Raw genomic sequence first — 17,776 nt, forward strand, 5'->3', positions numbered from 1 at the left:
AGATTATCTGAAGGAAAATTTAATTCTTTTGGATGTGGTAAAAATTCCATTTTTTTCGAGAAGATATTGACATACGGCTGTGAGTGTTGACGGTTCAATGTTTTATCCTGACACCATTTTATATTATGAGTTGATATATGGGCAGTTACTAAGTCAAAGGGAGATAATTCATGTTAACTCCATATGTAAAATCAGGAACGACTCGGTGAAAAAGTCATTTTTTCCAAATTATTCGGGTCCATACCTAGTTCTGGACAGGCAGGATAAATATTTCATTGTTTCAAAAAACGGGAAAAGAGACACTATCACGTTGGACCGGCATACATTGACAAAGATTTTCAAGACATTTCCCCACTGAAGAAACCTCTTACAGAACGCCGACGCAACTACCAAAACGAAAACTGGCATGATTTTAACCTTCTAAACTCATTAATTTCACGAAGAACTTTCATTTAACATTTTAATCATAATGACTTCGAAAGAACTTTCATCAATTGGACCTTTATTCACCTTATTCTCGGCGCATTTAAGTCAAAAGGAAGTGTCGTTTTGTTTCATTCCTTTTTTTTTTTTTTGGTGGGGGCGCAAAGAAATTTAATTTTACTTAAACTTCTGCACCCCTACACGATTTTCGGTTGTTAACTTTTCTTCAGTTTTATCAAATGAATAAATACTTTTTATCAAATGAAGAAATACTTTTTATCAAATGAATAAATACTTTTTATCAAATGAATAAATACTTTTTATCAAATGAATAAATACTTTTTATCAAATGAATAAATACTTTTTAAATTAAAGGGAGTGCTTAGATAGGTGTATCAGAATTTTTGTAGGAATTTTTGACACCCCTAACACGAAACTGCGAATAAAATATAAAAAACTCCTAATTTCTCCTTTAAAAGTGGGTTGTTTATTTTCTTTATGGATTATACTTCCAAAATAAACTATTAAAGTTGTATAAAAAGTAATAGAAATATTTTTTATTTTTTAAAAAACAGTAATGAAATTAATTGAATTTTACGAGTTCAGTATTTTTCAATTTTTAAATTTAAAAATCTATCAAAATTCTTCTATTGATTCTATTTTTACGATATTTTCAGGGTCAATGTGAAATTTTATGCTCTTTCCAATAAACCGAATATAATATTTTAGATAAACGTTTTTTTTTTTAATTCACGCCCCCTCCCCATTTTGAAATGTCTATAAAAAAGTAAATAATTAATTTACTCACCAAAGTTTTATATATCACAAATTGAGGATTAAAGATCAATAAATAATATATTCAAATTTAAAACCAAAAACAAGTAGTGTTTTTTAGAAATTTACCTGTAAAATCTGAAGTTTAAAACTTTTTTTTTAATCACGTTGTTTTTTTTATTTTTTATTTTTGTTTTTTTGTTTTTTTAAATGAAACCTTGGTCCTTGCTCCTTTAATTGAAAAAAATTAGGGTTTGAATTACATTTTTCGAGTAGTTATAAGCTTGGAAACACATGGGGTCGAATTATTCAATATTTTTCACAAATTTTCTGACACACCTAGTGCTTAGATCGTATTTTAAAATATTATAATAAACAAGCGTATGGTTGCAAGAAAAATACACACAACTGAGTAAAATTAAATATATTTCATTCTCACCAAATCAGAGATTTCAGCACGGCGTCGTTGTTATCAGCACTGAGTTTGGTTGAATCTCGGCGAGTTACTAGCAGTAAGTTAATGACGTTGTTGTCGGCGGTGGCGATGTATACGCAGGAGGTTGGTCATGACGACGACGATAGTATGCACAGTATGTTGGTGTCGTTGTCACCAACGATGTATTCGTAGTATTGTTGATGTCGTCGTTGTCAGTAGCAACGAGTCTGGGTGTCGGAATTTTATCTTGTTTCCAGATAAATTCGACGCTAAAGTAACTAACCTGAAAAATAAAATGACAGCATGGAATAAAAAGAAGGGGGAGGGGGTAAAGAATAAAATATAATGGTCTTGCTTTGAAAAGAAGAAGATATTTTATTTACAATAATAAGTTGCAAATTTTTTTCTTTGCGGGCATTAAATTTATAAAATGCCAAGGTAACATGTAATGGAAAAAATAACACTGATTCTTATAAAGAAGATGTTGTATCCATTAACGAATACAATAATAAGATTCAAAAATAGTATCTCCTAATCACACTCGCATATGAAACAAATTTTAGGAGCGTACTCACAAATTGAAAGCCAGTCAGGCACATGCCTTTTTCTTTTTTTTTTGTTTAAAGTCCTTTTAGAATTTTCTCTCCCTCCATGTTTGCGTGCAAACCGTAGGCACACAGATGGATTTCAGAAGCAGACCGCGTCGCTTGTGCGGGTTCTTTTTTTTTTTACCGGGTTTTCTTCTTTGTAGGAGATTCCAAAATTCCTTGTCATGTAAAAAAAAGGTATTTTCTTTAAAATAATTTCACTCCTTCTAAAATACGTGCAAAACTGTAGTCACATAGATAATTTTCAGAAGTCTGTCTCGTCACATATCCGGGTATTCTTGTCAGGGTTTTCTTCTTTGAAGGAGGCTCGTCAAAATTCCATTCTCAGCGCCGGGCAATGAAACAACGTTCAATCTCCATGTCAGCGGAATTTCAAAAGGGAAAGAAATACACACTGGGCTCATGACATCATCACGGAGCTAGCATTCCCCTTTTCTCAAATTAAAGGGAGTTTCGTACAAATCCAAAATATACGAAATTAAAAATCATAAAGGATACGAAATACAGAAAATCATATGTAAGAACCAGATAAAAGATAATAAATGTAAACAGGGGGGGGGGGGATGCACCATTATTGGTACAAAAAGAATTCCAACATGGGTGATGCCGGCGACGGTAGTGAAGGATGCGCAGGCGGAAGATGTTGGCGTTGGCAGTGAAGTATATGCAGTAGGCTAATGTCAACGATGACAGCGAAGTATACGCGGTAGGTCGATGGCGGCGACGGTGATGTCGAGACGATCCTCGAGGATGGTAAGACTGCCTCGTTTTATAATCCGACTTTGGCTCGAATCGGATAAAAAATGTTTGATTTTTTTTTTTTTTTGTCTCCGATTGACCAGTAAATCACATCTTCTGATCACGTTGTATGCTGCCTAGTACGTCCGCCTGGATAATGCAGTTTTGCTTTTGTTCTTTGCATAGCATGCGTAGGCGTAATCGATTTTGTGTGCGTGACTGAAATTTTTAATGTCTGGTGAAATGCGTGCGTAATTGCATGTCGTAATTGAGTGAGATCGGTTATATAACACTATAGAGGCTGGTACGCCCCCTCCCCCTAATAAAATGTACACTTGAAAAATCGATGTCACAGCAAGTTTTAAAAATGCTTAACCAGAAAAATGGAGAAAAAACAAATAGTCAGTAAATAATTGTTATCAAAGGCAATAAATGCTACTTTTTACCTGAATAAGTTTAATTTATGTTCTAAACTATTTTCAATTTATTTTTTAATCTAAAATTGCGGAGGTGTGAGTGTCAAATATCTCCAGATTTTCTAGAAAAAAAAACCCGCTAGTCACTAGACCAAAATTTTACCCGCTAGATTGCAAACAAACTCTCCAGGTCTAGCGGGGAAACCGCTAAATTGGCAACACCGTTGCCAGTGTTGCCCACTTGCTTTATTTACATTTTTATACTATCAAGGGAAGGTAACTCTTTCGGAGTTATTTCCCTTTGATCGAAACATCACAATAATCTCCAAAATAAGGCTAAACTGCTTAAAAAAGACTAAATTCGTGAAATTTGGGCTAAAAACGTCGAGTGGTTCCAAAATAGATGATCGATTTACTAGAACGTTGCATTAGAAACTGAGCACCAATTACAAGTATTTAAATATTGACTATTTCCATTATTTTTTAAAAATTTATTTTCATAATCTGGTAGATTAGTGTCCATTTGATAATAATCCGTCGAAAAAATTGAAAAAAAAAAAACGAAAATAAAAAAATAGAAAGGGGGGGGCTTCTTCGAATTTCCACAATGGAATGTCGAATCTTTAAAACGTAATGAACTCTTGTTCTAGTTTATCGAAAGAAATTAAAAGTAATTTAAATTCATTATTGTGAAAATTTACCGGATCATCTTTAAAAGTCAACTGCTTTTAATCTTACACCGATTGCGCAATCAACGGGCTTGGCTTGGCCACGATATATGTTAACACATTCTTTATTATTGGTAAAAATGATTTTCATCTTTTCTTTTATTTGGCTTTTTTCATTTTGGCTTTATTCGATTTAGGTGATGTTCTAGGTGTATCAGAAATTTGGAGGAATTTTTTGACACCCCTAACAGAAAACTGCGAATAAAATATAAAAACTCGTAATTTCTCTTTTTAAAGTGGGTTGTTTATTTTCTGTATGGAATATACTTCCAAAATAAACTATTAAAGTTGTTTAAAAAATAATAGAAATATTATTTTTTATTTTTTTAAAAAACAGGATTTACAAAATGCCGGCGTGCCTTCATGCAGCCATTTTTTTACGTAATAAAACCAATAGAATTTTAGGTATTTTTTTAGATTAGGTCCACCTCCTCCACCTCTACAAGTTTCTTTTAAATGACGACTTATCTAAGTTTTCTACTATGCTGAATACGGAAATCGCATTGAAAATTTGCAAAATAAGTAGTTATCGAGATATAAAAAGTTGTATTATACATTGTATTCTTTGGCGGCCATCGTTTTTACGCGCGTGCGCGCGCCATAAACAAATCTACACGCGTAGCAAAGATGGCTGCCAAAGAATACAATGCATATTACAACTTTTTATATTGCGATAACTAATTATTTCAGCAAAATTTCAAGTCGATTTTCGTATTCAGCATGGCCGAAAACCGTTAAAAGGCGTCATTTAAAAGAAAATTGTAGAGGTGGACTTAATCTGAAAATTTACCGAATTTTACGAGTTCAGTATTTTTCAATTTTTAAACTTTAGAAATCTATCAAAATTTTTCTATTGGTTCAATTTTTACAATATTTTTGGGGTCAATGTGACATTTTATGCTCTTTCCAATAAACCAAATATAATATTTTAGAGAAACGTTTTTTTTCAAATTCACTCACCCCCATTTTGAAATGTCTATTAAAATTTTAATAATTAATTTATGTGCCAAAGTTTTTGACATTAAATTTGAACTCAACTCCAACTCCAAAATCCAACTGTTCTCTTCTCACTGCACTTTCCACCCTCGCACCCAAAATAAAGACGGCTCTTTTATAGAGAGACCCAACCACATCTCATTTGCATACCTCTCCCCCTCTCCTCACATCATATGATCATCAGTCCATAAATACCAGGGGGTGGCCATTTTTATTTTCTCTTTTTTTTTCTTTCCTAACACTGGCCGCACGATGCACGAGGTAAGGTTCTTTACTTTTAACCACACACCCCCTTGATCTCTAAGATCAATAATTAGTATCATAGTTTGCCATCCACGCTGGGCGTCTTTGTTCACGGTGCGATCGTTGAAGAGGCTCTTCTTCAGACACTTCAACATCAGCATCAACCTCCTCTTCCTCTGATGGCAAGGAGACTCTCCATATATCTAAAATGTGACAAGGCACTCTGTCAATCGCTACCTTGTTTTTGGAGAGTACTTCAGTCACTGTACCTTTTCCCCAGCGAGTCGTGCAACGAGAATTGGGTGGTTTCACCCACACCTCTTCACCAACTGCGATGTCCACGCAGGCCTGTTTTTCTGTTTCATTCTTGATTTTCCGCCATATCGCTACTCTCTCAGGCCAACAATCAATCATAGTTACATGTGGTTCATGTTGATAATGTTAATGGCCAATCTCCGCCAATTCTCTTCAACATGCAGTTCCCCTTTTTCATGTCTAGCCGGTGCAGGGTCGATTGATTGGCATTCCCTACATTGTTCCACCACCTTTTGGACGTCTTGCATTGTGACGTGTGGGTTTACTTTTCTTGCCAGGTAAAGGGTCCGTTCCTTTCCAAAATGATGTAGGTTATGCAGGTCTTTTAAATTCTCTACTGCATAACATCTCTTTCCTTGTGTAGCCAGGCTTTCTTGACTCTTGTCAGCCCATCTGCTTTATTTTTTTGTGAGGGAACTAAGGTTACCTTTAGTTCGAATTCTCGAACCAAGTCTCCCAGCACTCCAAGTCTACGCTTAATAAGCATCTCCGCTGTTCCTTTTGTTTTGATCCGCTTATCACCAGACAGCTCCGATTTAATCCACGACACCACTGTTGCAGAGTCTGTTTTAACGTTCACTATCTGTAGCCCCCATTTTAGAGCTAGATTGATGCCTTTCATCACAGCATCGAGTTCCGCAACATTGATATGGGTGCTATCATCCTTTTTGCGTAGCCAAGCAGCATCTTCAACAGACACTTCTCCTATTTCCAATAATACCCCTAATGCTACACTGCTAGCATCAGTCCATATCACCCCTTCATGGCTCTCCTTTACATGCCATTCTCCTCTTACAGGGTCCATTTTTTTCACTTCTGCAATGACTTCTTGTATCATGAGAAGCACTTCTTGATCAACTGCATCTTCCCAACTGTCTGTCTCAGTCTGCCTTTTAATAAAACTGCACGCAGTTCGCAGCCATCCAGCTATTGGGTAGTGGCCAACCAGCTTTCCACATATAGAGAAAAGCTCTCTCTTTGCTAGGTCAACCTTGGCTTCAGGGATCTCATTTCCTCGCCCAAACATCAATTTTCCTGCCTTATTGTTCTGTAGTCGAAATCCCAAAGCCATTCCGTTTTCCAATGACTCTGGCAGTTTTGTCGTCAGTCCATATGCTTTGATATGCTCTCTCACCCTTTCTGCAGTCACCTCCGTTTCGTTCACTAGTACATCGTCGATGTAAGAGCAGGTCACTGCATCGTCTTTGGCCAACACTGTCTTAAGAACTGCCGTCATTATCTTTGGTGCGTAGTTCAGACCAAATCCTAATCTGGTCAGACAATAAACGTGACCTTTCTACTCTACCAATTGATACTTTCACAATTTCTAATCCACATGAAGTTGGAGGTAGGCTGACTTCAGGTCCACAATTTTAGTTGCCTGCTTCATCCTCCTCCATTTCCTTACGACTTCTTCACACACGTCGATTCCGTCCTTTGTGTGACAAGCGACAAACTTGTTCAGCTCACGGAAATCCAACACTGACCTAACTTTCCTCTTAATAGGTTGGACCACAGCCATGAGTGGCAAAATTCCTTCAACTTTTCCTGACCACGGCATTAATATTCCTTTATCTATCCATCTCTCAACTTCTTTTTCAAACTGCGGCTCCGCAGCTCCTTTCAGTGTGCTTTTGTAGCAGCTGACCTGATTCGTCAATACAGGTGGCTCCGCGGTCCATCGCCATTCTACCATCCATTTTTCGCCATCGAAGCAGGCTCGAAAGTCATCATCCTCAATCAGACACGGTCGGGGTTTCGATGGTTGGTTGGTATCACCCCTGGTTACACTTCCTGTTATTCCCGGTGCACTCTGATTGCACAACTTCACCTGGCCTTTAGCAATAGTAGCTCCTCCCAGTCGATCTATCGCATCCAGGCCCAGCACCACATCAATTCCTGCAATCAATCTATCCAGCACAATCACTCTTAGCCGCAATGGCATATTCCTTACTACAATCTCCGCATCGGCCTCTCCACAGCATTCCACTTCTCTGCCATCCACCGCTCTAACGTTGCTGGTTCCATTCCAAGAGTTGGCGACGCTCGTAGTAATGAGTGTTGTTGTACATCCAGTATCAACAAGAGCTCTAGCCCTCTTTCCATTGATGGTGATCACTAACTGTGGCAACAAACTTTCATACGCCTGTTCAGTATAAAAGGGGTGACTACTGGCGCAATAGCACCCCTTTACTTGTTTCCCGGAAGCGAAGAGCAATTCCTGCTAATGTGCCCTACTTGGCCACACCGAAAACAGATAATGTCTGGCCGTGGCCCCCTACAGTCTCTCATCAGGTGTGGTCCTTGACATCGAAAGCATTTACTGGTAAATCCACGGCCTTGCTTCATCACTGGTCACTCCTTTCCGCTTGCCACAGTGGCCGTGACCACCCCCAGCTCACCGGACTGTTTCGCGAAAAATCTAGCATGCCTTAGAATCTCCTCCACCTCCATGGTTTCAATATCAGTAAGTCGTTGCAGTTCCATGGAGATGCGATCAGGGAAACCAGTTACAAGCGCCAGCTTTACAGTCTTCTCAAGGCTGCGTCCCCCATATCCAGCCAATCCTGCTAGTCGCCTTATCTCTGCCACGTACACATCCACAGACTCCTCAGTCCAGGTGACTCTTTTGAGCTTGTTGTAAGCCTCAAACACGCTCTCGGAAAATGCGGTCTTTAACCGGTTCTCGATGCTCTCAGCAATGGCCTGATCCGTCTCTCCCATTTCTAGATAGACCGCTAGAGCACTTCCTTCCAAATACATAGGTATTAATGTGGCTACATCCTCGATCTTCTGCAGCCTTGCCACCAACTTCAGCTTGTTAAGCCACGCAACCACGTCACCTTCTCCAGTAAATGTCCTCAGGATATCGCTGCTCAATCTTACTCAGTAACCCATTTTTGTCATTGCGCCGAAATAGCGTGACGTTAAATTTGAACTCAACTCCAACTGTTCTCTTCTCACTGCACTTTCCACCCTCGCACCCAAAATAAAGACGGTTCTTTTATAGAGAGACCCAACCACATCTCATTTGCCAAATACCAGGGGGCGGACATTTTTATTTTTTATTTTTATTTTCTCTTTTTTTTTCTTTCCTAACACTGGCCGCACGATGCATGTGGTAAGTTTCTTTACTTTTAACCACAGTTTTATGTATCACAAATTGAAGATAAAAGATCAATAAAGAAAATATTCTAATTTAAAACAAAAAAAGAATAGTTTTTTGGAAATTTACCTGTAAAGTCCACGTTGATTTTATTTTTTTTTAATGAAAGCTCATGTTATGCTTACATCGTCAAGTAAATACCAGACGCTGACAGCAAATATTTCTATTTCATTGAATGTTTTCTTTTTTTTAGATATTAAAAAAAAAATTAGTCGATAAAGAATTATTAAAATATATCAATCAAAAACTCGTGTATTTCATTAAAAAAAAAATCGATTAAGCGGATTTTTTGTTCTAGGCAAAAAACTTATAAGTGAAAGTTTGATCTGAAACTGATTCCAGAGTTTGATGGAATTCTGAAGCAGCACACTTTGAGAGTCCATGTCCAAGCAAGGGCATGGGCACAAGCAGCCATTGCTCTGCAGATTCCACGGCTGGATCTCCTGCAAAATAGGTACTTCAAACAATTTGATGGCATGCTAAAACCAACCTCCCACCCCTAAGGCCATCTTTGAGATGGTCCAATGTAAAGCTGACTATTCTTCTGGCAGATGTTCCTGCAAGGCAAAGGACTAAGGCTGTACTGACATGTGTAAGTGCAGCAGCCAGTGCTAGAATGATGAAAATTGCCAAGCTGTGATGCATGAAAGTGATGATGATGATGACAATGACAATGATGATGATGATGTCATAATGCTTAAGATGGTTCACAAAAATCTAAAGTTTACTGTTAAGACATCTCAATAAAAATAACTCAGATTTTGTATTTGACTGACTGCCTGGGCTGTTAAGTTTTTTACCCATATGGTGAATTATGTATTTCAATGGGAGATTACAGAAGATGAAATGATAAGTTGGACCATTCGATTCCTTGACACTGAAAATGTAGGATTAGCAGTTAAAATCAGTGTTACAGCTTATTTAGAAGCTGAGATATTATAAAACGTACATTTTATGGCTACCATTTTGTAAATTCCAATATGGCCGCCATATACACATCTGGGCAAATGCAAACATTGATTTTCTTATTCCTTCGACAATATCAGAGCAATATAGCAAGCTCAGAACAAAAACCTGTATTTTCTGGAATGACATAAGTAATGACATTGACAAAGTTATACAGCAATGCATCATATGTCAAGAGCACCAGAAATCTCAAACTTTATGCCATATCCGATCCCAGTATGATTATGGCAAATCATAACCACTGATATCTTCAATTTGAACAGGCACAACTACCTCCTCATTGTAAATTATTACCTTACCTTACTTAAATTACCCCTTCATTTGCAAACTAAAGGAATTTTCCAGCGAGGAAATTATCAGTCTAACCAAGCAAAGTGTTCGAGAAAGGCTTATCAGCAACAATGAGTCACATTTCAACTCTCATCATTTCAAATAATTTGCCAAAGAATGGAATTTTGAGAACCAGCTCTTCTCCCAAATTTCCCCAATTGAATGGCATGGCAGAGCGGTGCATACAGACCATCAAGGCAGTTGTGAAGAAGGTCATAATATGCAACCGAAACATAGACTATTATATCTCCAATCTATCCCAATGGATCATGTTATCCCATCTCCGGGAGAACTACTATCCAACCGTAAGTTGGTTAGCAATCTTCTCACCAAATGCTTCAACAATAAAACTCAGAAAAAGGAAATTCACGATCGCTTACTCGATAGACAGTTATTGCAGAGAAGGCAACATGATCAACATGCAAAGAACCTCATGGATGAAAATCAGTCTAGTTCAATCGGAACAACCACTATAGCATGTTATGTCATAAGATCTGCCCCAAAATATGATCTTTAGGAAACTTATATATGCTAACTTCCATTAGTGAACTGTACACAAACAATTCTTCTAGTGAAACGGGGATGTCATGACATGAGTTGGATAAAATAAAGTGCGTTTGCTTTCTAGATGATTGTAAGCTAAATATGCCTTTGTGTAGTCTCTCATTACTTTACTAACCCAAACTTTAACAGCACGGTTGGTTGAAAGTGATGAGTGTAAGTGAGGTAGTATGATTGTTTGTGTTCTAAGTCTGCATGTGTCTGTAAAGTCTAAAGTGCAAGTGAGTCTACACTTGTTGCTTGTGTTGTTGATGTTGTTGAGTGAGTTATCAAGATCCATGGTACACTATGGTCAGAGTAAGTTGCGCAAGATTTGCAAGTGAGTTTTAGCTCGTGTGTTGGAGCATGTGGTTTGAGTGAATCATTGAATCCCCAGTTGTTGACTTTTCAGTGTGTGTGTTGCAGCTTAGCTTGTCTTGAACTGGTGCAAATTATTGTCAGTGATGTCTGGTAACTTTATAGCACTTTTCAAAACAACTCATGAGGGTTTGGTTATCATGTTTGTTGTTGGAGAGAGTTGGTAGGTCTTGAAGGGTGGTGTTGATATTTGCTGAGCTTAAATTTTTACATCCAGTATGAAGTCAAGAGGTTGGTGTTGGCTCTGGGCTAAGTTTGTTGAGATGTTTGATAGTTGTAGTTAGTCAAGTCTGAGTGTAATGCCATCTTCTTCACCATTAGCTGCCTACATCCAAGGATAACGCTACCCTTGTTATCTTCTTTGCTAGCCACTTGCCTGTGTCTAAAGAATCACGTCAGGGTCACCACTTGTTGCAGGGGGTCAAAAAGTGAGGGTATACAATGAAGAAATTAGATACAAGGCAAAGAAGTAATGGCAATAGCAAAGAGATGACAAGCACAGATAATATAATCGTGTTTTATTTACCAAGAGAAAATGTAATCGTGAAAAGAGAAAATGGTAAACCATATGGAAATCAATTTGTGAATCAGGATTGTTTGGAGGGAAAACTGACATCTTGTGGGGTTGAAATTTGTGCATCTTTGAGGTAGGATGGTGTGCCTCAGGTTAGTCTGGATTGTGTAGATCTGATGTTGGAAATCGATAGCCAGATGTCGATGTGGTACTAGATGTTGAGGGGCACTGGAACAGATAAGTGGACATTCATGGGCACTGGAATGGGTAGCTGAATGTCAGGGGGCACTAAACTGGAGGTTGGACATTAAAGGCCACTGGAGCTGGCGGATGGAGGCTGTTGGAGTGAGCAGAGGCCGTTGGAATTGCTGGAAGTTGCAGGAGTGAACTGGAATTGCAGGAAGCTACAGGAGGTAGCTGGAGGCTGCCGAAGTTGCTGGAAGCTTTAGGAGTAAGCTGGAGCTGATAGATTCGCTGGAAGCTGCAGAAACTGGAGAGGCAGGTAGTAGAGAGTGGAGTGTGTATTGCATTCTGGTAGTTTATGAGCTGTCCTTAAAAAGACAGTTTGAATCGTATTAATAGTTTGATAATAGCCCTGAAAAGAGCTGTTTTGGTACTGCTGTTGCCCTTCATTCAAACAACTACTGGGCTAGTTGGCTTGATAAGCATATTAAGTCGGGATGAGAGGCTCCAAGCTCTGAGGCCAAACTGAAGATTTGCTGTGAAGCTGCTGGCTTCCTGGAAAAGTGTACAGAAATTGGCTGTTAAACAAATTCATCCATCCATAGCCTTGAGCCCCTGGAGGGACATAGGCCATCTACAACTTTGTAGATGCTTTTGTGGTGACTGAGTTCTTTTTTTTCGGGGTGAGGGTGCTGGCCCCACGCCCAACCTTCCCAGAAGGTACATACAGCGCCTAGCCTTCCCAAATGGTCACCAATCTGGTACTGGCCAGGCTCAACGTTGCTTAACTTTGGTGATCTGGATGGTTATCACATATCGGTCACATGTCTTTGCTAACCGATGTATTTGAGTTTGTTTCATTCTAATGTAAGCAAACGAATCACAACATGATACCATGACATCATAACATGTCTAACTAACCTTTGTACAGCTATGAAATTCAATTTCAGTTTAATTATTTTTCTTTAATCATTCTCCATTCTCATTGTAAGATTTACTCAATTTAAAAGTTGGCATCAGCTTCTCAAGTATTTTAGCACATTTCAGCTGTTTATGTTTATGCGGATGCTGTCATCATTCAAATTATGTTTTGCTCATGATTTTACCCTGGCATATTTATATCAGGCTTTTTTTTTTTTTCAAATATTCGATAGCATTTTTCAAATATTATCTGAGTTTTGGATAAAAATCCAGGAGCAAATTATTGAGAACAATGTTTCATGATCTCTTTTCTTTACTAATGTTACATTGCATTGGTTAGTCACTGTTTATGTTTTGTTTATAAATGTCTCCAATAAATTGCATCCAGACTACTATAGTGTTCAATACAACACTGATTTCCTTTTTTTATTGTGTTTCATCTTAACACTATTTTTTGCAGATGGCTTTGTTTGTAAAAATATCTTTTGTGTATGACTGACATTGACAGCAAATCCATTGCCATCCATTTATATATTTTTTTTTTCTTTCAATCAAAAATCTGGGTATTTTGCAAGCTCAACACTTGCTAGTGAAACTGAAAAGTAGACCTCATTTTTCATTACTCTTGGAACCAACAAAGTAAAATTCAGTCTAAATCTTTAATTTGAATGATAGTGAATATATGGTCCACTATATAATCCTTAGTGATCCAAGAACTTCCTAAATTTGGCACATCCTTTTGATTTAAGATTAAAAAATGATTAATGAAATCCACAATATTAAAAAATGAAAAAGTTGTTTACCTGATTTAAATAACTTAAACATTTTTTATATGGCGGATAAAGTTAATTTATATGGCGGATAAAGTTAATTTATATGGGGGATAAAGTTGTGTTTGCATAAGTTAATTTTTTTATGTATATCAATAAAGATTTTTTTAAAAAATTTATTAAAAACAAAGTTTTCTTAATCCTAATAATATTTCCTAAAAATATTTCGTTTTACAAAATTAAATTACCTTTTTCCTCACTAAAATACAGCTGTCTCTCATACATTGCCGAACTAACATCAAAGTTTCTTTGTTTTTTAGCAATGGAAGAAAAAACGAATTTAAACCATCAAGTTTTGCATACAAAGATTATGACACTTCGAGATAATGCAAGAACCTCTAACAATGAGTTGATTCATCAAATGTCTGGATTAGATGAATACTTTGAGACAACATGCAATCAAATATGGAATGACTTTGAATCACTTGTCCATTTGTTAAAACAACAGTTAGAACAACTGACTTCGTCTTTAAAACAGTCAACTAAAGCCGTGAAAAAGAATTTTGAGAAGCGAATTGAAGACAATAATCTTTATGCCAATGATTTGGAAGCCTTGGCATTAAAGTTGGCAGAACTTCCTTTGAATTGTCCAACAAATAGCAAAGAAGGAGAAACGCCCATAAGTTGTTTTGAAATCGAATCAGAAAGTAAATCACTTCAAAAAAGGTATGCAAAGAAACATGAAGAAGCAGGTGACTTGTATTTTGTGAGGGTTGAATATGCAACGGAATTTGTAGATATCTACAAGAAAATACCAAGTTTGGTAATTGGAAATATTTACTTAACTAAAGATATGGAATGTACCCTACTTTCAATTGAAAAATCAAATAACGAAGGAAAGCAAACATTGGCTCGAGACTGCATTTCAAAACTTGTTCCACAGGCGCAGTGGTTGATTGAGGAAATTGACTGGATCTCTGGTATTACAGTAACAGATGATGAGCATGTCTTTCTTTGTGACCGGTGGAATATGAATGTTAAAGAATACAATCCAAATGGGAAGTTTTTAAAATGCCATGATTTGCCGGATGAACCTTGGGACATTTGTTTGATTTCAGCGGAAACGATTTTTGTAATGATGGCTTTTGAATTCAAACTTGCAATATTGGAAAAAACATTTGTTACTGGATCATACCAAGTCTCAAAAATAGTGAACACAGATAAAAGATATGTCTCGGTCTGTCTTGTGGGATCTCAGATTCTGGCATCTGACAGACACACAAATATTGATATTCTGTCTCCAGAAGGAAATCTTCTTCAATCTCTGTCAATTCCAGCCCTTGGTGAAGGTATGCAATGGTACCCTCATAGGATATCATCCGGAATATCAACAGACACTTTCTTGCTTTTAAATTGGGATGTTCAACATTTGCTGTGTTATACATTTGAAGAAACTTTGGAGTTTTCCCATGACCTCAAATGGGGTGGGGAAAGAGAAGCGTCTGCTGTTTGCCTTGACAAAAAAGGGCGCATCTATGTGTGTGATAAGGGCAGACTCTATACTTTAAGCCCAGAAAGTGTGTTGAATATTTTGCTAACTTTTGAGAAAGGTCTTGATGAAGATCCACGTATATTTGTTTGCAATCGACAAGACACCCTCTATCTAAGTTGTTATGAAAACGGCAATCAGTTTTTGAAGATATTTAAAATCAGTTGAACTTTAAAAAAACATGAACTTAAGATTGCTTGAGTAAATTTTAAGGATTCAGGCATCAAAATATATTTGCTATTCTTCAATGTCAAATAGGTATGTGTGACTCAAAGTTGTGTGTGACTCAAAGTTATGTGTGACTCAAAGTTGTGTTTCATGTGTTCCGCAACACATGCACACAAAAAAATTCTTTAGTTCTTTCCCTACACCACTACTGTTTCTCCTAAACATCAGCCCAATCTAAATACTAGAAATGAAGAGAGTATAGACATAGCATATAAAATATGATGTTGGTTTAGTATGATTAAACTGTTTTTAAATTTTAAGTTGTATTCAAATTCAATTATCTGTTTTGAATTTTAAATAAAAGTTTATTAGGCTTTTCAAATTTAATTTTTATGATTATTTTCCAAAATTTTTTGTTTTTCTGTTTATTTTAAAATCTCTTGGTATGGTTTATATCATTTTACTCAATTTTTTAAAACCTATAAGGATGACTTTGTTTAAAACACAAACAACACAGTATACACTAGTATTGGCAATCTCAAGTTTAAAATTTGCATTCAAAACAACAACAACAACACTCATGTTCAACATAGTGCATGGTGTCAGCTCTGCAACACGTATGCTTTTGTTGACATGAAGAACAGTAAAAAAATAAATAATTAAATATATGTACACACACACGTTGTATAAATTAAACTTGTTGAACACATGTATAGGTCTGTGTTGTTAGAGTCCCGTCATTACTGTCCATTCTTCTAAACTAAGTTTCTGTATTTCAAATTCAGGATATCAATTGAAATTTCACAAACCAATCTGTCTATTGAGACCATTCACCGACGTCCAATCAGGCTCATCTGCTTGTTTCAAACTCATTATACTATCTCCTTAATAAATACTTGCTTCCAAATTATAGTACTCAAAAGATTTCAACCAGAACTAGTGCCCATCCTTACAAAACTGTTTAAATGTTGTCTTAAGGAGAATTGCTTCCCATCAACCTGGAAAATCTCATCAGTATGCCCTGTATTTAAGAATTCAGGTGGTTGCTCATCTCCCTCTCAGTACAGACCAATAAGTCTCCTGCGCGTCATGAGTAAGTTGCTGGAATCTGTGTTAAATAGAAAAGTAATCAACCATCTCAGCAAAAATAACCTTCTAAGTGACATGCAATATGGTTTCTGTTCTGCTAAATCTACAGCAGATGTGCTTACAGTTATATCTCATAGGATTAGCGAATCTCTCAACGGAGACTACCTTTCTAGCGCAATTGCTCTCGACATATCAAAGGCCTTTAATAGAGTATGGCATTAAGGTTTACTTCACAAGATCTCCAGCTATGATATAGCTGAAAATGTCTTATCAATTATTAAATCATTTCTTTCTGATAGGTTCATAAGAGTAGTGGTTGATGGACAGAAATCAGAAGCTTTCAGTACTAATGCTGGAGTCCCTCAGGGGTCCATCCTGGGCCCAACACTCTTCCTGATCTACATTAATGATCTTGGAAGATCATTACATCCTTACATCATTTGTAGACATTTATACTTATGACACTACTATCTATGGTAGCACATCTAAGACCGTAAACGACCAAGTTCTCTCCGATTCTCTCTCCTCTGATCTTGAGCAAGTGGTCAATGGGGAAAGAGGTGGCTTGTTACTTTTAATGTATCTAAAACCAAGTTTTTATCATCAACACTCTGATCCCCATCTGGCATCAATTTAAATGAATGGTTCTCATCTTGGGGAGACCTCATGTTTTGACAAGCTTCTGGGCTTGATCTTTACTCTTGATCTTAAATGGAACACAAATTAAATCTGTTGCCAAGGCCGCTGGAAAAATGGTGGGATCCTTCTATCAATCCAGTAGATATCTCACTGCTGATGCAATTCTCTATCTAGCCAGGTACGTCCAAGGATGGGCAGCAGCTACTAGAAAGGACTTATCCTGCCTTGATAGAGTTCAAAATAGACTTCGTAGCCTCGTAGGGGATGTCCTTTTCTCTTCCATGCAACCTCTTTCTCATAGAAGAGATGTTGCGAGTTTGTCTCTGCTTTATTGTTATTTTCATGGCAAGTGCTCGGCTGAGCTCCAATCTATGGTCCCCCCTCACCAGACTTTCATAAGAAACACTCGTCTAGCAGAAAACACTATCACTAATTTCCCCCACTCTTTATCTGAGCCTAAACCTAAACGTAGATTCCATGAACAAAGTTTCTTTCTTAGAATTGCACGCCTGTGGAATTATCTTTCTTTTTCCTGCTTTCCAGCTGACTACAATATGGTTGTCTTCAAGTCTAGCGTAAACAAGTTTTTGATGAACCGTTCCATATAAGTTAACAAATTTACCAGAATTTCCATTACTATATTGTCCAATTTCTATTGTACACTCTTTAACCCTTATCCTCGAGTGGCATCTTGGCCTTGATAAATGGTGATGCCTATGTAAAAAAAAAAAATGCTCTATTCCAACGCAGCCCTCAGATGATTCTTCATAGTACCACTTTATACAACACTAGCAGGGCTACCCGGCGTTGCCCGGGACCGTATAAACAATGAAAAAACAAAAGCAGATATTGAACATATGTTTTATTCTTAGGGAAGAGGAATCTT

The 17,776-nt window shown here is 37.1% G+C and overlaps 1 protein-coding gene across 1 annotated transcript; it reads left to right on the forward strand.

Moving 5' to 3' along the window:
- The first annotated feature begins 3,765 nt into the window (after positions 1 to 3,765).
- On the forward strand, positions 3,766 to 15,544 carry LOC145291319 (uncharacterized). The gene is made up of 2 exons (XM_080137060.1): positions 3,766 to 4,197; positions 13,766 to 15,544. Exon 2 carries the CDS (start codon positions 13,768 to 13,770, stop codon positions 15,160 to 15,162), a length of 1,395 nt encoding a protein of 464 aa, XP_079993186.1. The 5' UTR covers positions 3,766 to 4,197; positions 13,766 to 13,767; the 3' UTR covers positions 15,163 to 15,544.
- The last annotated feature ends 2,232 nt before the right edge of the window (positions 15,545 to 17,776 follow it).

Source organism: Euprymna scolopes, chromosome 12 (assembly GCF_053919585.1).
Source record: "Euprymna scolopes isolate OS-2025 chromosome 12, ASM5391958v1, whole genome shotgun sequence".
Taxonomy (NCBI): domain Eukaryota; kingdom Metazoa; phylum Mollusca; class Cephalopoda; order Sepiida; family Sepiolidae; genus Euprymna; species Euprymna scolopes.

Coding starts and splice junctions, on each gene's coding strand:
- LOC145291319 (XM_080137060.1), top strand. CDS start 13,768: ATGGAAGAAAAAACGAATTTAAACCATCAAGTTTTGCATACAAAGATT.